Source organism: Argentina anserina, chromosome 3, assembly GCF_933775445.1.
Source record: "Argentina anserina chromosome 3, drPotAnse1.1, whole genome shotgun sequence".
NCBI lineage: Eukaryota > Viridiplantae > Streptophyta > Magnoliopsida > Rosales > Rosaceae > Argentina > Argentina anserina.
Window position 1 is genome coordinate 19236443 of NC_065874.1, and position 20182 is coordinate 19256624.

Genomic DNA, 20182 nt, shown 5'->3' on the forward strand with positions numbered 1-20182 from the left:
GTCTCTTGCTCAAGGGCAACAAAATCTAAACTCTGCTACTCAAGCTTTAGTTATAGGTCAACAAGCTCATTCTAAGGATATAACCGAGCTTAAGAAGCAGATGGGACAACTGATCGATTTCATGGGCAAGATCCATGAAGGAGGGAAGTTGCCGAGCCAAACTGAGCCTAATCCGAATGTGAAGGCCATGGTGACACGAAGTGGGAGGACCTTGGATGCTCCAATGCAGCAACACAAGAAGGCCGTGCCTTCTAAAGGTAAGGAGGTCGAGAATTACAATGCCAAAGACTTAGAGAAGGACCCTGCCTCCTCTAAAGCCAATGATGCCGTGCCTCTACCAAAAGAAGATCGTGCTTTGCATGACAAAGGTAAGGATCCTAACTCTAGTGGTTTGGTTTCAACTAATGATCTTCCTCGTGTTCCCTTCCCTAGTAGATTTGCAAAGAAAAAGAAGGATGACTCTGATCAAGCCATGCTCGACATTTTCAAGAAGGTGGAAGTGAACATGCCTCTTATTGAATGCATACAACAAAATCCTAAGTATGCTAAGTTTTTGAAAGAATTGTGCACCAATAAGAGGATGACTCGAGAGAAGGAGGTTGTTACAATGAGTGAGACGGTTTCTGCCGTGCTCCAAAGGAAGCTACCACCAAAGCTTAAGGATCCAGGGAGTTTTTCTATCCCTTGTACAATCGGAAACATGACATTTGAAAAGATAATGTTAGACTTAGGTGCATCTATCAATGTAATGCCGCACTATATCTATGAGAACCTAGGTCTAGGTGATTTGAAACGTGATAATGTTGTGATTCGATTGGCTGATTGTTCCAACAAAGTCCCTTTGGGCTATGTTGAAGATGTTCTTGTGCAGGTTTCGAGCTTGATCTTTCCTGCCGACTTCTATGTCATTGACATGGAACCAACGGAGGCAGATGACAAGGAGGTTCCTATCTTGTTAGGCCGCCCCTTCATGAGGACTGCACGAACAAAAATAGATGTGTTTAGTGGATCACTCACCTTTGAGTTCGATGGTGAAGTGATTAGCTTCAACATCTTTGAAGCTATGAGGTATCCTCTTTCGGAGTTAAGTGATTGTTTTTCAGTTGACATACTTGATTCCCTTGCAGATAACTATCTAGATACCTTGACAAATGACGAGTTGGCACTCACCATTGCCCAAGGGGCCGGATTTACAAGTGATAGCTCAAACATTTCGGTGTTAGAAGCTAAGGAGGCCGTGCCATCCTTCATTCATAAAACCGTGACCTCCCTTGAGGTTGCACGTGAGGTAAGCTTTGTCTCTCCTAGTCCAATTCTCTTAACTACTAACAAGAATCTTCCTTCTGTGGTGCAAGCTCCAAAGCTTGATCTTAAGGTTCTTCCGGACCACTTGAAGTATGCGTTTTTAGGAGAAGAGGATACATTGCCCGTGATCATTTCATCTGCACTAAATGAGGAGCAAGAAGAGAGATTGATTGAAGTGTTGAAGAGACACAAGACGGCAATAGGATGGACCTTAGCCGACATCAAGGGGATCAGCCCTACCATGTGTGTACATTGAATATTGCTAGAAGATGGTGCCAAACCAACCAAGGAAGGTCAGAGACGCCTTCACCCCCCAATGATGCAAGTTGTAAAGGATGAAATCACTAAGTTGCACGATTGTGGCGTGATCTACCCCATCTCGGATAGTAGGTGGATCTCTCCTATTCAAGTTGTGCCAAAGAAGTCAGGCATCACGGTGGTGAAGAACAAGGACAACGAGTTGGTGCCTCAAAGGACAGTGACCGGACATAGAGTATGTATTGACTATAGGAAGCTCAATGCGACAACAAGGAAGGACCACATGCCATTGCCATTCATTGATCAAATGCTTGAGAGGTTAGCTGGTCACTCTTTCTATTGTTTCCTTGATGGATATAGTGGATACAACCAAATAAGTGTTGCGGAAGAAGATCAAGAGAAGACTACGTTCACATGCCCTTTTGGTACGTTTGCTTATCGTCGCATGCCTTTTGGTTTATGCAACGCCCCAGGTACGTTTCAACGTTGTATGTATCACATTTTCTCTGAGTATATTGGTTCCAAAATTGAAGTTTTCATGGATGATTTTTCTGTCTATGGTGAAGATTTCGAAACTTGCCTTGAAAATGTTGAACTAGTGCTTAAACGTTGTGAAGAAACTAACTTGGTTTTGAATTGGGAAAAATGTCACTTTATGGTCACGCAAGGCATTGTCTTAGGTCATATTGTTTCATCTAGAGGAATTGAGGTTGATAAGTCTAAAATAGATCTTGTGCGTCACTTACCCCTCCCCACGAGTGTGAGGGATGTTCGATCGTTTCTTGGACATGCAGGTTTCTATCGTAGGTTTATCAAGGACTTTTCCAAGATTGCGAGACCAATGAGTTCATTGCTTCAAAAAGACGTTCCATTTCACTTTGATGATGATTGCAAGCATGCATTCGAGACTTTGAAGAAGCTCCTAACTTCAGCACCGATCATGGCACCGCCGGATTGGTCCTTGCCATTCGAGTTGATGTGTGATGCCTCCGACTATGCAGTTGGAGCCGTGCTAGGGCAGAGGAAGGACAAGCAGCCCTACGCCATCTATTATGCCTCACGAACACTCAATGATGCTCAACAAAACTACACCACAACTGAAAAAGAACTTCTTGCCGTGATCTTTGCTCTAGATAAGTTTCGTTCTTACTTACTTCAATCTAAAGTTATTGTTTACACTGACCATGCAGCTTTGAAGTATTTAATGACAAAGAAGGATGCCAAACCGAGATTGATTCGATGGATTCTTCTACTCCAAGAGTTTGATCTCGAGATCAAGGACAAGAAGGGAAGTGACAATGTTGTGGCGGATCATTTGAGTCGTTTGGTAAGAGATGCCGAGCCCTTGGCCATCCAAGAGAGCTTTCCGGACGAGCAACTCTTTCGAGTTGAGGTAAGTGAGCCATGGTATGCAGATATTGTCAATTATCTTGTTTCTAAGCAATTTCCTGATACATTATCGCATGCACAAAAGAATAGACTAAAGACATTAGCTAAGTATTATGTTTGGGATGAACCATACTTGTGGAAACATTGTGTTGATCAAATCATTAGGAGGTGTGTCCCTGAACATGAACATCATTCTATACTTACGTTTTGCCATTCTGAATCTTGTGGAGGACATTTTGGTTCACGTAGGACTGCTCTTAAGGTGTTAGAATGTGGTTTCTTTTGGCCTACGATTTTTAAAGATGCATATCATTTTTGCATGACTTGTGATAGATGCCAACGCATGGGAAACTTAGGATCTAGAGATCAAATGCCTATGACACCGATTATATATGTCGAAATTTTTGATTGTTGGGGTATTGATTTCATGGGACCTTTTCCTAGCTCAAATGGTTTCTTATACATACTCGTTTGTGTTGACTATGTTTCGAAATGGGTGGAAGCAAAGGCCACCCGGACTAATGATTCTCGAGTTGTTGCAGATTTCCTTCGTTCTAACATTTTCTCTAGGTTTGGTATGCCGAGAGTTATCATTAGTGATGGAGGATCTCACTTTTGCAACCGGACCATTGAGGCGTTGTTGAAGAAGTATGGAATCAAGCATAAGGTTGCTACGCCTTATCACCCTCAAACAAGTGGACAAGTAGAGCTATCTAATCGTGAGATCAAGAGAATTTTAGAGAAGTCTGTTGGACCATCACGCAAGGATTGGTCTCAACGATTGGATGATGCTCTTTGGGCCTATAGGACGGCATACAAGACTCCCCTAGGCATGTCACCATTTCGACTAGTCTATGGCAAGGCGTGCCATCTTCCTGTGGAGCTTGAACATCGTGCATGGTGGGCTGTGAAGAATTTTAACATGGACATTGATGAGGCCGGATTACATAGGAAGTTGCAATTGCATGAGCTTGAAGAGATTAGGAATGAGGCCTATGATTCGGCAATGGTTTACAATGAGAAGACTAAGACATTCCATGACCGCATGATTAGGAAGAAACACTTTGTCGTTGGGCAGAAAGTTCTTTTATTTAATTCTCGACTTAGATTGTTTCCGGGCAAGCTCCGTTCTAGGTGGCTTGGACCGTTTGTTGTTACTAATGTTTTTCCTTCTGGTGCTATTCAGATCAAAAGCATGGTGCATGGAAAGGAATTCACGGTCAATGGACATCGCTTGAAGCCGTACTATGACAATTTCGTGGAACACAATGTGGAGGAGACGTCTCTCCTTGATCCTACGGCAAGCAAGTGATGATTTGAAGAGAGTCTAGGCTATAGACTCTAAACTTAAGCCAATGAAGGAGCCATCAACGAGTGTTTGCATTTTCTTATCCCTTAACTCTTTCTAATTTTCGTTGCTTATCATATTGTACATTGAGGGCAATGTAAGTTTTAAGTGTGGGGTGGGGTTTACATCATTCGTTGAATTCTATTGTTTGATGCTTATGTGTTTCAATTTTATGTTTTGATTTTCGAAATTTTAGTGTCATTTTAGTCCTGTTTTTCGATTTTCAAGTTGATAACTTGTTTTGTTTTTGTTTTGAGTCCTAGGTATGCCTTTGACTGTCTAGGATGAGTTGATCTTTGAATTTATGGATGATAGATGATCATGATATTGGAATGAACTTAATTGTTATTTGATGGTTAATCGATGTGTAGATTTTGTACGAACATGTAGTAGATGAGGATTTTGAAACTTAGGTACAGAATGAGCATGTTCCTTACTTGTTTGAATTCATGTAACCTATGTGAGATTCGAGCCATATATATGTGCCTTTCTTTGGAGAGTTTTATTCTATCGTTTCTTGGCTTTATAACCTCATTACATCTATGTTGATCAATTCATATGCCATAGAATTGCAATGAACTAGAGAATGCTAGAACTTACTTTGTGAAACTTTCGAAGCTTTATGTCATAATATACTCTGATTTTGAAAAGGATTGTTGGATCTTTTTAGGATTTCCACCACTTAAAGCCAAAAAGCCGTATATCCCTAATTGAGCCCTGCTTGGGACACCTTAGTGTTTACCCCTTTGAGCCTACGTTAAGCCTTTTCTTTCATTACCAACATGTTATATCCTTGCTTAGTATAGTTATATCTCTACCTTGTCTTTGAGGCTTGGCAGAGCCGATTGTGGATGTTAATATGGAGTGATGATTTGATTCAAGTATGGGGTTATGCTATTGTATGTATGTTATGCCGTGAAAAGAGTATGAAAAAGAGGAAAAAAAGTATTGATGCCGTGAGAAACAGAAAAGAAAAGATATATGGCACGGCAAGAAAAGAAAGAAAAATATGAAAGAAAGTATGATGAAAGATCTCGGCATACATACTTGTTTATGTGAATTTGGAGTTGTGATGTATTTTGTTGAAGGCTCAATAATGTTATACTTTAGCCTTTGTTCATTTTCACAATGTTTAAAGTGATGAATGGGTCCAACATGAGGATATTTGGCCCTTGTTTTATGGAGTATGGCGACATAAGGTGGATGTTTTGCTCTGCTAAGTCGTGAGGATGACCTTTGTGATTCCCTTTACCTTGAAAAATATGTCATTGCCGAGCCTAAACCATCCCTTTTCTAAAGATCCGCATGATTCTTAAAATGAGTAGCTCTTGATTTGTGGAGTTTGTTTCATAAGTAAGCTTATGGTTTGGGTTCATTTGTGCATATGATTGGTATCTTTCATGAGGTTTTCGATTTTCACTATGTTCATAACTCTTGTGTGTGAAAAGCTTTTAAGCATATGCCATGTTCTTGAGAGAAAAGATTTGGAGTGCATATCCTATGTGAGTTGAATTTGAACTTGTTTTGAGCATGTCGAGCTTAACATCACCTTTGTTTCTGCCATGTCTTACTTGTTAAACGAAATCTCATGTTCATTAACCATTGAATCCATCTTATCTATTTCGATTGAGTGTTATTCTTGATGCTATGAGTTTGAAGATCTCTGAGACAAAATGTTGAAGGCATTAGAATGTTGTGTCGTTAATGTTAGTTGCTTTGATTTTGTTTTATGTTTTGATTTTTCTTTTTAGTGTTTGCTAAGGGACTAGCAAAGTCTAAGTGTGGGGTTGTTGATAGGAGCACGAAGTGTGACGTTCTTAATGTATATATGCCCTATTCTTATGCTTTGCTACTTCTTATTTAGTTGTTTTAGGTTCATATTTGTCATATGTATGTTCTAGGTAGAGCTATTTCGAATTTAGATGATTTGATGATGAAATTGTGCTAAGTGTTAGAACTCCTGATTGAGCTAGGATTCCTTACTCGACTAGGACTCTACTTTCCTATTTTCATTCTTTCCTATTCCTTAATCGACGATTTCTTTTCAGGAAAGACAAATCATATTTGGAAAGAAAGGAGAGTTGCCGAGTTGCATTCCTGGTTGAACAAGGAAATCATATTCGAGTTGAAGAAGGAGAAGAGGAGGCCGGCCTAGCTACTCCTAGTTGGATCAAGAAATTGCCGTGCAGCCCTTAAAGAGATCTCCCTATTGAACTTGGTTTCCTACATCAAGTTGGATATGGAGTACATAAATCAAATCCATAACAAAGAGGATTTCAGTTTCCCAATTGGATTCTATTTCCTTTTGGCATGCAAGAAGGCTTCCTACACCTCTATATATAGAGGCCGGCCTCTCCATTCAGCAACATCATCAACCCTACACAAAAACACAGCCATAAGCTCTGCCGAATTCATCCTTCCCCACCTATCAATAGCCTTCAAACACGCTTGTGAAGAAGGTTTCATCCATAGAAGTCTCGGCTACACTTGTGGATTGCTTGATTTATAAAGTGTAACCATGATTCACTCTTGTTTAATTTCGGTTTTGGTTTTATTCTTGTTCATGGATGAAGTTGCGATTTGGTTAGTGTAGTCTTGTATCAATTTTGTCTATGAAATAGCTACTTGATTCAATTTATATAGAGGATTCGAAAATATGTTTTTGGTTTTATGATTTTCGGTTTTTGGTTTCTGCCGAATACATGTGTGAACAATTTTCGATGCCTATGTGTTATGACTATGCTTGTAGCATGATATTTAGGTTGTTGGATTAAAGACTTATGCTAAGAACATGTTTATTCTTGTTTATGTGATTTTCGAATTGCATGGTTGTTGGTTAAGTAAGTGACATACTTGATGAATTCAATGTGCATGGCTTTGGGATTACATGATTAAGATGAACATGTTAGAATTTCGATTATGGCTGCTTGGTTGTGATTGAATGTGTTAAGTGTCTATGTGTCTAGGTTACTGCTTAGAACCCTAAATGCATGATCCATCCTTGGTTGCTCAATGTATGTCTCGGCATGATACTAAGAATGGACATAGACTTGGTTCGATTCCCTCTATGTGATTTGTTTTGGTGATTGTTTATGTGTTGGTTGGTTGATCACATGTATATATTAGTTTAGGTTTTATTTACTGTTTTTATGATTCAATCCAAAATCTATATCAAACCTTAAAACCTTTATGAATTCGTGTAAGTATTGTGATCCTAAGCCCTGGCTGGATCCCCGGTTTGTGAACGATACCCTCTTGCTTTATACTACTATGATGTGTTCAGGGTTAAATATTGATGTCGAGTAATCGAGCATTCATCAGTCATCAGTAAGTTGCTCCACCTCCTTTTGATCTAAAGTATAAAAAGGAGAAAAATTAAATCAAAATAAATATTCATATGATGAAATGATAATAAACTAAATACAAAGACAAATGATAGAGAATGTACTGTTATTACAAAATATCCAATCTCTAGTGCATAAGAGGGTCTAACCTTTTCAGGCAACAATGAGCTGCGATACTGGTCCAACACTTTACCGGCAATACTAAATGCTGACTCTGATGCTACTGTAGAAATAGGAATGGTAAGAATTTCACGAGCTATCTTGTCTCGTCACAAAGGCATAAACTCTCTCTCTGAGACGCCGAGTCATCATGTCTCATCACAAACGTTGGCATTAAAGCCTCAAGTAAGGGTGCTTTATCAATTTGTGATTCAAGTTTAATTTTCTTTTTGTCTATTTCAGTTTCAAACTTCTTTGATTTGATGAATATTTGAGATTAGTATTATGATGGGTATCAATGTGGTTATTATTAAGGTATTGAAATTGTATTTATCAATGAACGAATCAAAACTATTCAACATGAACCGTTAGTATAAATCTCAATTTTAAAAGCTCAAACAATTGTCAAATTGGATGAAACTTTGTACCGAGCTATTGAATGATTTATGATGAAAACATTTGGCCAAAAAATGTGTCAGAATTAGAACTTCACTCTGTAATTTCAGAGTGAAGCTTCATTCTGTGATAGAGAATATATAATATATATATCCGTTTCAATGAGGGATCCCTTTTTGAGTATTTTAAAAGGATAGTTCATTAACTAACTTTTCGATTACATTTTCACATTTCAACTGTTTAACCTTTTAGGGTCTAATTTATAGATTATTTTTGTAAAATTTCAGCCAAAATAGTGATCATAAAGGTATCAAATTTTGTGAAAACAACGGACGCACCAAATCTGTCAAACTTAAACCGTTCATGCTTATACATTTTATATCTCAGTTTTAAATGCCTTAAACACCTCTATTTTTGCTGAAATTTTATAGAGGTAATCTACACATTAGACTTTAAATGTTGAACGGTAGAGATGTTGAAATGAGATCAAGAAGTTGGTCAAATGACTTATCTCTTTAAAATACTCAAAAAATGAATGTCTTAGAGGAAGAGCATATATATATATTTTAAATTTTTTGAAAAGATATATATTTTATATAGGGGGTTGGGTACAATGATGTTCCACATGATTGAATTGAGATCGATCATTATTTATTTCTGCCAAACAATATGAACTCATGAAGATTCCAATGTAGCAAGAAACTTTAGACAACGAATATGTGCAGCTTCACTTTGCGCTTGCATCAAGTCACCCATTAATGAACTCCATGCCCCAATTAAAGCATATTTCATGGTTGAAGCATTATCATTTCTCAATTTCAGAAAAGGAATAACCAAATTCAAAGAAATCACAAGCCAATCTTCGTAGGCCTTATTATGTGTATAAATCTAACCATCCCCAGCTTCCATTTTCCCTCAGAAACACATACATCAATCGATCAATCTTACAAGAGAGATTGAGAGAGAAGTCACATACATACTAATCCCGGCATCAAGATATATATGAAGACGTCAACAGCTAATGCTAATCGGGTTTACCAAGATATTGAACTTCCATCTGCAGAGTGGGTTCAAGAGGAAGGATATGAAACTCTCATCGTCAATCTACAGGGTTTGTAGTTTTGTACTAATTATTCCCTACCGCTCCCGATTTCATGCCTATCCTATCAAATTATCGATTTACATGCATAAAACAGTAATCAAATTTAGATTCAAATAATGCTGTACGTATGTGGTGAACTGGTGATGATTTGGGCTAGCAAAACCTTATATATAGCTGCTACGTTATAATATTTTGCTAAAACCCTAATTAATCAGGGTCTTCACCATTTTCATCAATTCTCATCAGTTTTTACATGATATATAACTTTCCAAAATAAAGTATAAACTATAAATCATGCTCTTGACTACAAGTAATGCATTGATGCAGGATATAAGAAGGAGAATCTAAGGATCCAAGTAACCTCAACTCGGAACATTAGGGTGCTCGGCGAACGCCCAGTTCGTCCGGAAAACAATATATGGCAGCGCTTCCGCAAAGAGTTTCCAGTTCCGTCAAATTGTGATGTCAATGAAACCTCTGCAAGGTTAGACAACGGTTTCCTTTATGTCAAGATTCCGAAGACAATAGCTCCGGTTGAAACAGCAACAAATAAGGATCAGAAGCCACAGAATCCAGCCACGGGAACCCCACCACCACCCACAGAAGCAATTCCAAAGCCTCAAAAGCCCACAAGCAGCACTACTACTTATGTACCACAACCTGCTGCAGCTTCAGCTCAAACGAATCTTAACAATGCTCAAAGGACCAATGCTGCGTCTCAAGAACAGACACTGCCTTCTAAAGCCAATAAGGACAACAAAACCGACGGATCATTAACAGCTAATAGTGGATCACAAACAAAGTATGCTAGCAATGCTGTCACAGCTGATCCGAAGGCACCAGTGAAGGAGAAGGTATCAGCTGCTCTAGATACGAAGGATCAACCAAGTAAGGTGAATGAGAGGAGTACAACCTTTGAGGGAGCAGCTGCCGCTAGCACTAAGGATACTTCAAAGAAGACATCAATGGACAAAGAAAAGAGTGATAGGTTTTCGGCAAGTGCTCAAAATGTCGAAGAAAAATCACCTACTACTGGAGATGTTAATCGCGGTAAAAGGGTTCATCAGGACTATTCAGCAAAGGAGGATGCAGAAACGGAAGAGTATTGTAGTATGAGGACACAAGGGCGTGGCTATTACAGGCAGGTTGTTGATGGGTTAATCATGGAGCTCAAGGAGCCAAGGAAACTGGTAAACTTGGCCATGGCATTTGGATGTGTTCTAGTACTTGGCTTATATGTTAAATATGCTATCAATTCCATCAAGGAATTCAAACGCGAAGAGCTGTAAATAATTGTAAGCCGATCGATAGCACACTGCAGATGTGCGTGCAAAATATTATATGAAAATTTCTACATACACACACACACACATACACACATTGGACACTTGAATAAAAAGGGTTTGCTTTGATACAATTATGGGTTATTACTGTTCCTCAATACTATTATTTATATAAAGTTAACTTATTTTTTCCTAAATCACCATGATAGTCACTGTGCTATAGTACAGTAAAGGCAAATCAAGTTTCAGCAGTGGTGACTAGACAAATTGGGCAGTTTCGAAACTTCAAAATGCAGATGGAATGTTCAATATTGATAATGCGCGCGACGTATATAGACCACAGTTATTTATCACTGAAGTCTGAAGGTATAGTTCACCACCTTGGTTTTGTATATTTCAAGGTTTACACTAATTTTTCTTAGTTATAAGCAGCATATGAAGCCATGACATTTCATAGACTAGCTTATAGAATTGATTGTAGATAATTCCAGTCCCTTCAAAAAAGTCTGATTTGGAACGCCTAGCTGGATATATGTCACATGGTAAATCCAAGTCTTATTCCATATAGTTTCATATTAATAGAATGGTAGAAGCACCTCAACCTAATTGCCATTTGAGAACTCTAACCTTACAGCCACCCATTTGTCATCACTTATGGGCAGCACAGTTATGCACCTAGGGAATGCAATATCTGGAAACTGTGTATAGACTCTAAACCTGTTGCACAGCAAGTAACTCTTTGATCCCGTCATATTGCCTTCATTTTTATCTTCAGTAGAGACAGCCGAAAGATCATCATCATGGGTAAATGCTGGAGAGAGAGGGCATTCTTCAGTTGAAGAGAGCACTGGTTCCGAGCATGAGGAAACTTTTCCGGTTTGGTTTAACTTATCCATTTCCAGTACCAAAGCATCAGGTGCATAACAAGACACAGCTCCGAGATTCATGTTGTCTGATATATTATTAGATTCTTGACCTTCATCTATTCCTGCATGTATTATGTAGAAGAGTTGGTTAAACAAAATAAAAAAATGTTTTCAAATGTGTGCTAAGTATCAGAGGAATGTGTGTGTGTGTTACCTTTAGTGTCTTTAGCGCATTCCTTGTTCCCGGTAGCAGTCGGTCTCCAGTTAGCGCTTCGAGTGGCTTTAAGAGCACCTGCACAGAAATTAGTCTTGTTAATGCATGTTCAATGCCCAATCAACCACATTCTGCCAGGAAAATATGCACAGAAGATAAAATCTGCCAGCTCTACAACCATAACTTACGCTCTTTTAACACAGTGTAAGCAGTCTTTGCAGCACTCAACTCTGCCTGCTTTTTGGATTTCCCCACATGTCCGCAGAATTTCTCTCCTTCTACATCCACAGTGGAAGAGAATGTTGGCATGTGAGATGCACCGGAGTTCACAGTGGTATATATTGGCATTGTAAAACCTTCTCCCTGAGCTAACTCCTGCAAGAGATTCTTGTAAAGACGACCAGGTTCTTCCTGTACATGGCATGGCAGAAAGAATTTAGAGGATTCTTTGACACAAGGCTCAGGTGTTAAATGAAATTAATTAAATCACTGAATTGAACTAAACTAATTTGATCAAGTAATGTATTAGAAATTTAGAATAACAGTATATATAAGACATCATTTGCAAATTATTTGTTTTTTTTTCTTATTCATTGACTTTTTTTCTACTTCAAAGAATTACTTCTAACTCAGTGCATAATGTCATGTGCATGATAAGGCGAGACACAAGACAGCACAAGATTTAACAGAGTTGAGTGATGCAACCAGTTAATTAACAGAAACTCGTATCATGATGGCTGGAAATAGTTTTGAGAACTTACATCCTGAAACAAGTCTGGCAATGAAATCAACATAGAAGCAGCGTCCAATGCAGCATTCTCAGCCTCCTTTAAAGTACTGTCAATGAACTTTGGGCTCTCCAAGGTGCAATGCTCATCCACTGTAACACTACTAGCCTTACACTCAACTTAAAAGAACTAATAGGTCTATTTACAAACAATTAATATAGCAAAAGAAAACCAGATGAGAATTTATACCTGGTGAAGAAGGTGGAGAGGTGAAGTGAAGAAAAGCGACCATGGCGGCTTGGTTTTGGGCTTGCTTGGAAGATTTACAGGCAACAGGTGAGTCAAAGGAGAAGCCATTCACTGAGACACAAGCCTTGAAGCAAGGATTGTGATCTGGTCCATCTTTTATTGCAGTGTATCTTGGCAAACCCCACTTCTTTTCATGGCACAGCTCCTGCAGCTTACTCTTGTACATCATATATGTTCTTTATTTCTCTCTTTCTCTGCAATGGATGAAACCCCTTTTTGTTTTGGCTTCGTTATCTAATCAACACAACATGAAATGATTCCCACATGTTTTATGATCATATTTTCACTATGTTACTTTTCTTTTTCACGCTATTTCGGGTGAAATGGCCAAGGTTATTCAGGTTATATTCTTGGGTATGCAGCTAGTAAAATGAAGTCTAGGGATCACTCATTATCTTTTTGCATGTTAAAAGCATGAGGCATACGCTTGCTATTTGCATTTCTGACCATCAACAATATATTCCTGGTAAAAATTACATGTTCTGAACATAGGTTAACGCTTCAAAGTTTGTCATCAGATATATGTTTTAATCAAATTAGAGATAGGGTTCTTAGCATGGTTGATATTTATGGACTTCTATGTGGCTGTTCACCAACTCAAAGCAGGCCTCTTAAAAAATTGACCAAAAAAGAAAAATACCTGCTGCCTGTTGGAAATTAAAACACGAACGCCAGAATTGGTGAAAAATGATCAGTTGTGAGACATATAATTTTTGCTTGATTTCTTCGTGGAACCCACCCAAATTCATAAAAGAAATAAAAATAGTGTGGTGTGCTTGTACAAATGTCTCGACCTAAATTTACATGATTGCATAGGAGGAACCCTTTCTCAAGAAAATGAAAAGAAAAGAAAAAAGACTACTTACGTAGATTAAAACCAGTTAATTTGCTATGGTAAATAGCTAAAGCCGATTTTATACTCGACAGTTAAAAAAAGCAATAGAATAAGTGCAAAACAATGATATTCCTTATCCTCTGATGTGCTCATTCATACATAAACCTGCTTGAATGGAGTAAGGAAAAGTACTCTGACTCAACCCATCGTGTGTATGTAATGTAGGCAAGTACCATGAACTAAGGCAAACAGTGTAAAAATGGCCTCATCTGAGGACGCCTTCAGCATTATTTAGGGCTTTCCTTGCGAGCTTAAACTTTTGACTTAGGGATTTATTGGTTTCCACAATATACTGGATGAAAAATTCTACCCCATCTCTAAGACTTTCAAGCTCCGGGGTGACAGCCACGCGTGTGAATATATTCCAGATCACGCTATCCGGATACTCAAGGAAGGCCTCAAATAACTTCCGGAAATGCATTGTCCTTTTTGCACTTAGTTGCTTGATGTCAGCTAGATCTAATGTCTTCAGTACAGCGAGTGAGAGGGTGAAGGTGGCTACCATCTCTGCAACAAATTTGACAAGGTGTATTGATCTACTAAGCTGCATTGTGTCTAGCTGTTTGAATTGGTCCCAAAGGCAAAACTGTGGAGAAAAGAATCACATAGGATTCAAAATGAAGATACCTGTAAAATTGAATCAGAGAATATGCTGCATCGAAGACGAAATATGTTCCCAATTCTATTTTACAACTCATTGCCTATAATCTCCCTCTCAAGGGGTAAAAATAAAGGCCAGTGGGAGAGAAAGGAATACCAGTTATGTGAACTTGTGATTCTTGTCATGCTCGCACATTTTGGATGACAGAATTGTGTAATACTTGTTAAACACTTTCTCCTGTAAACAGCACTCCACAAGAACTCGCATTATCTCTCTGACATAGAACATTGACAAATAAGTTTGCAAGAACAGAAACCACCAAATCATAAACAAAAAAGGTGGCACCTACCTGCTTATGGAAAGCAATCCAATCTCAGAAGCTTCTCAAATGCATCAATGTAATCCTCCCCACTCATAATTATAGAAAAGACTGCCTTTCTAGCATCTGTGTTCATTCTATGTGCAGCAGCCAGCTGCAAAAGTTTCTGGGCTTCAAGAACCTCTTTGTCTATTGTGTTGGCAACCTCTGACATTGTCTGCGGTTGAAGCAATATCCCCAGATAACCACCACTGGCCCTTCTTGTTAGGATCAAGAAGTTTGCTCCAATTGAGTCCACTTATTAATATGTCTTGAGCCCGTAGCTGAAAATAAATCATCAACAAACATAAAGACAATGAAAACCTGACAAACAGTCTAAAATTAAAGGTTTGATATCTGATTCTATAAAAAGATTAACGATATTGCGAACGAAAATTCAAGACCAGCGATTAGACAACACAATCCTTATGAACTAAGCACTCTTGCATCCAGACCAAGGTCTTAAATATCGAAATTATCAGCGATATTTTCACAATAATTTCGTTTTTCTAGAGTGGCGAAATATCTCTCCCAAAATTTTAGATATATCATGATATTCCGCGAATTTTCAAGAAATTGGGCGAAATAAAGGAAATTTCGTCATTTATCTCATGACCCAACAGCCAAATCCGGCCCAATTTGATCAGAACTGAAGAAAAAGGGGCCTAACCAACCAGTGTGATTTGAACCTTGGTTGCAGGGGAATATGGTAACCAACAAAGCCATTCCTGCTACACACCCGCGTATATGTATGTGTTTACCATAACTCAACATATTATGCTTACTTTATTGTGCCCAATAAGTAGAGGACCAAGATTATATATGTTATGAGACTCGATGTATACTAATTCACTTTAAATTTTACTATATATATGTATATACCATGTAATTGTAAATCAACTAGCATTCTATAGATAAAGACCAATGTTTTCATATACGAAAGCGAAGGCGAAAGCGACATGGTTAAGCCTCGCAAGGCGAGAGTATCGGCGCGCTAAGGCGACTGCTTTTCCAACAATGAATTTTTTAATTTATATGTATAAATGTTATTAATCATTGTATTAATTAATGAAATTGTATAAATATGAAGGTAAAAAGTAAAACTAGTTGAATTTTTAAAATTACCTCTATTAAAGTAGCCCAGATAGAGAAACCTATACTCATATTATTAAGCCCAAGAGAGTTAGAAACCCAACAGATATTAGACAAGTCCAAAAGAAAAACAGCATTTTTTTCTTATTTATATATTTCCTTTTAAAGATGGGATGAAGATTTGATCCGATTCTGGATCCCTCTCTCAGGTTCGTCGATCCTCTCAAGTTTAGAGAGGGATAGGGCTAAAGGAAACGAGACAGATAATAGATGAGAGGACATCTGAGGCTGCAGCTTATAGTATTATGATAACTTCTTATAACAATAAAGACACAAAGGTTGCCTGAACCAGCTTTGCTGCTATAGCTATGTCAAGCAGATCCTTCGTCTCTAACTTGCACATACCTTGCTTTTATCACCAAGGCTAAATAAGTTCAACCGTCAACAATTAAATGGGATAGAAGCCTCTTCATCCCCTGTATGACGGCAGTATACAAGGAAGCACCAAAAGTCCAAAACTTCCTCCCACTGCCAACAGAAAATAAGGAAGGAAGAAAGAAGAAAATGTATGTATCACACACCTTTTGTAGCCAATTCTTTATCCTTGTATGAGGTGCAGTATCTTCTTTAGGTCTTTTCTTGTTGTTCTTGATGTCACAAATGATTTCAAGCATGAACTACATCTACAGGTATCAGATTAGATTTCTCAGCTTTTGATGCAAAAATTTTGAACAATTCAAACAGTAGAGATGTAAGCTTACCCTTCTGCCATTGATTTTCTCCTGGTCATCTTCACATGAGAGTTTTAACTCATTCACTCTATCCTGAACACTCGCAATAAAAATTTTCAGCGCAAGAGGGTCATCAGCCCTTATTTTCAATCCACAACCTGTTCAGAAGGACCATTTATGTTACAAATGATTTCCAACTCTATGAGTCTCAAAATTTCCAAGTCGTTTTAAGAGTAACAATTCTGTTGATTTCACTAAACATAAACAAGAAACATAAACAACACATTCAATATAAAAAATGTAATATGATCATAAGTTTGAATATTATCAATATATGAAGGCAGGCTTAGCATGCAATTTGTTTAATAAATGGGTTCAATTGATTGAGAAGGTTTTCCTAGTTGGAGAGGAAGGAATAGAGGTGCTACATCTGCAGCATTTGGATGATACAATATCATTTATCTCTTCTGCAGAGCATATTATATCACTACATGATTGCGAACTTCAGAAATGCTTACATTGCAAAACTGTCAAGATGGTGGAGACATCAATCTCTGTTAACCGCTTGCTCAAAACAATCAGAAAGTCGTAAATCAAATCACTGGAAAACAATATAGACAAAATATGTATCAATTACAAAGGGGTTTATTTCATTGTACACACTAGCTGTTGTAGCGTATGTGCCCATATAGTAAAAGAAGTTATTCAGTAATAAAAAAAATCTTTAATAATGTGCTTGATAAAGTACAAAAGTTTATTAATTAATTACTGCAAATATGGGTATTGTTATTGCCACACCCTCAATGTCAACATATGTACATTTGAACTCTTTAATCTGTGTTTATTAAAAATTATGCATAATGGCCATGGTCCATGGATGAGTTTTCCAATACAACCTACAGTATTAAAAAACAAAATTAAAATTTGTAAGGGCGTGACATGTAGGGTGTTATATATACGTATATCATTATTTTCACTGAACTGAGGACTATTATTTTCGGTTGTATTATGATGATCACAGATCCAAGTCTAACAACAAGGCTTTAGAAATATACACTACATTAAGATCCACCTCTCCTTATGAAACATAATAGTACGCTTTTTAGCAAGATCATCAAGTAGAAAAGATGATTTCAAATATCTAATCTCAAACAGAGATCCACTCTTTAAGAAAGCTAAAAGACAAAAAAATTGCACAAATGTTTTTGAATTTATTAAACTTCACATCCCAGAAGAAATTAGGAAACATACCTTGAACAAACTCCAAGTAGCATAGTTGAGAGAGTAGAAGAGTTGGATTTCTCAAGGAAGTCCTCTTTGTGGTACTCATCCTAAAAACAGGAGGAATAAAAAAGATAAACTTGATGTAAAAACTTTCTGATACAATAACACCTAAAGTAAATACAGTAAAAGCAGACCTCAAAAGTTTTAGCAAGTAAAGTCAGAAGCTTTGCACCAATGTCGTTTCCCACTGAACTGGCTGTGCCAGCCTCAAAAGCAGCAAAAACAGCAGCATGCCTTTAAAACAGAAATGCATAAACAAGTTAATTACGCTATTTAAACCAATAGAAAGAAAGAATCCTGAGTCTATGCAATTATTATTGCTAAACTTTAGAGTACCAGTAAGTAAGTTGAAAAAATTAGTAAGTTGATGTTTCACCATCAAGTATAACTTAACTGTTCATTTCCACGAGGGCCATGAGCACATAGGGTTAATACCTCCTCACCAAATATATCAGACTATCAGAGGCTATACCACGAGGAATGGAACGCATGAGGAAACACACGTCCCCTGTAATAGGTTCCACATTAGATTCTGAGAGTCGATTTAGAAGACCACGCAATTGTCGACGGATCTGGCTGTACTCTTCAAGCTCATTCCCTGCATGTGGTCTTAAGTGAGAGGAGCTACATATTTTTGAGGTGCCTTGGCAGGAACTTTTTCCAACACAACATTCATCTGGCGCGACTCCATTGGTTTAGATACCTGAATGGACACAACACCTTCCTTGTTACCCTCATTGATTCCTTCAAGGATTTTCGCTTCTTCTGTCTCTTCCTCGAAGATGACCTGGAAAGAAAATCTTCAGATTCCACCTCATCAACGACAACCTTAGGATCTTCAGCCACCAAGTCATCAGGTATTAACTTTTCCTTCTTCCGTTTCTTTCTTGGAGAGGCTTCTTCAGATTTTTTAGAAGGCAATACCTCAGGATATGTCACTTGTCGGTCTCCCAATGAATCATCAAAACACGAAATTTCTTCAAACAACATGTTAGGACCAAGATCCTCACCCTTCAATTTTCCACCCTTGACTTTGAGTTTCTTTGCAAGTTTCCTTTCTAGTTCCAGATCATCCTCGACCCCAGTATTATCTAGTTGAAGAAACTTCTCAAACTTTGTTTTTGAGGTCCTCTTAGACGCCTTTTCTCCTCCTGCTGCCTTTGATGCTTTCAGATTAACCTCTGATTCAGTATCTTCAACTTCTTTTGCTGTCCCGTATTAGTTTTCTTCCTATTCCTACTTGTCTCAGAATTAGCATCTGATTGGATAACTGTTTGATCATTCTTATTTGAAGTAGAAGAATTAAGTGGTTTCACTGTAAATTTTGAGCTATTGTGCTTTTGAACTTTCTGCAAACATGAAATACGAGAACCCAAAAACTCTAAACAAGGTCATTCTTAGAAATACAACGATAAGGGAGGAAGACATCTAAAGAAAACCCAGTATTACTATGAAGCCAATACATATAGCTAGATCAGAGTCCAACAAAAAAAAGGAGGATTACAGCTTCCCATTCTACCTTGTTCGAGCTATTGGGTGCCAAACAGAGATTAGAAATGAAAATATTGAATAAGCAAACAAGGGCGAAACACGAGCATAGGAAGAGAAACCGAGTTTGAATACTATAAGGAGTTCAGTCTAGAATTGAACCTGCAGTTTCAATGGATACACGGATGGACTAAGACAGAAAGAGTGAGATCACTGAGTCCGATATGATTGGAATCTGCGGAAACCAAAAGGCAAAACAATTACCTCACAGAGCAATAACATGAAATACAGCAGCAAAAACCTATATATAATATCAATTAAATGGAACTATGAAAAGAATATTAACGGACTTGGAAAACATTATACATTAGTGTATATACAACACGAAATTAAAGGACATGGAAACAACACTGAACTGTTCAGCCATAATTTCCGCTGTCGCTGTTCTAGCAACTTAGTGTTTTCAATGAAGTCCAGCAGGTTAAAGCCTGTACTGACATAAAATAATGATTGACATCGACTATGATCATAGTAAGCAGGTCCCCCCAAGAGATGACCACAATGCAAAGTTGAATGATTTTACAGCACAGTTTCACCTTCAGCTGTCATCCAAGCAATTGTGGTAAAGAGCAACATCAAAATATATCGAAGTTCAATTTGAAGGAACATTATCAATGAACATGAATAACACACCACATCAATTAATTAAAGAGACTGAAGGAGAGTAGACAGCGTTAAGAAAAGAGAGAGAGTAAAAAACCCAGAGACCACCACCCAACAAAACGCAAATTCACGAAACCCCAATTAGAAACACCAAACGCATTATTGAATTACACAGCACAACTCCACAAAAAGCTGTAATCCACCAAGAGCAAAAACCCATAGACTCATAGTTGTACAATGAGTCAATGACAGAATGACAACAAACCCAATATCAAAGAATGACCAACTCACGCAAATAAATGGAACCCGGCAAAATAAAGGTTACCTGGATTGAAGGGGTCACCCTGTAGCAGCCAAGGTACGATTTTC

The 20182-nt window shown here is 37.9% G+C and overlaps 2 protein-coding genes and 1 pseudogene across 2 annotated transcripts; 1 reads left to right on the plus strand and 2 right to left on the minus strand.

Moving 5' to 3' along the window:
- Positions 1–9146: 9146 nt before the first annotated feature.
- On the plus strand, positions 9147–10712 carry LOC126787830 (inactive protein RESTRICTED TEV MOVEMENT 2). The gene is made up of 2 exons (XM_050513742.1): positions 9147–9310; positions 9629–10712. Exons 1-2 carry the CDS (start codon positions 9202–9204, stop codon positions 10588–10590), a joined length of 1071 nt encoding a protein of 356 aa, XP_050369699.1. The 5' UTR covers positions 9147–9201; the 3' UTR covers positions 10591–10712.
- Positions 10713–11186: 474 nt separating this feature from the next.
- Positions 11187–12870, minus strand: LOC126787227 (double-stranded RNA-binding protein 1-like). Its single transcript, XM_050513145.1, has 5 exons — positions 12642–12870; positions 12426–12544; positions 11853–12075; positions 11665–11742; positions 11187–11572 (listed from the first exon to the last, which is right to left on the minus strand). The coding sequence occupies exons 1-5, from the start codon at positions 12868–12870 to the stop codon at positions 11187–11189; spliced, it is 1035 nt and encodes a 344-aa protein (XP_050369102.1).
- Positions 12871–13578: 708 nt separating this feature from the next.
- On the minus strand, positions 13579–19053 carry LOC126787228 (uncharacterized; annotated as a pseudogene).
- Between the last annotated feature and the right edge of the window lie 1129 nt (positions 19054–20182).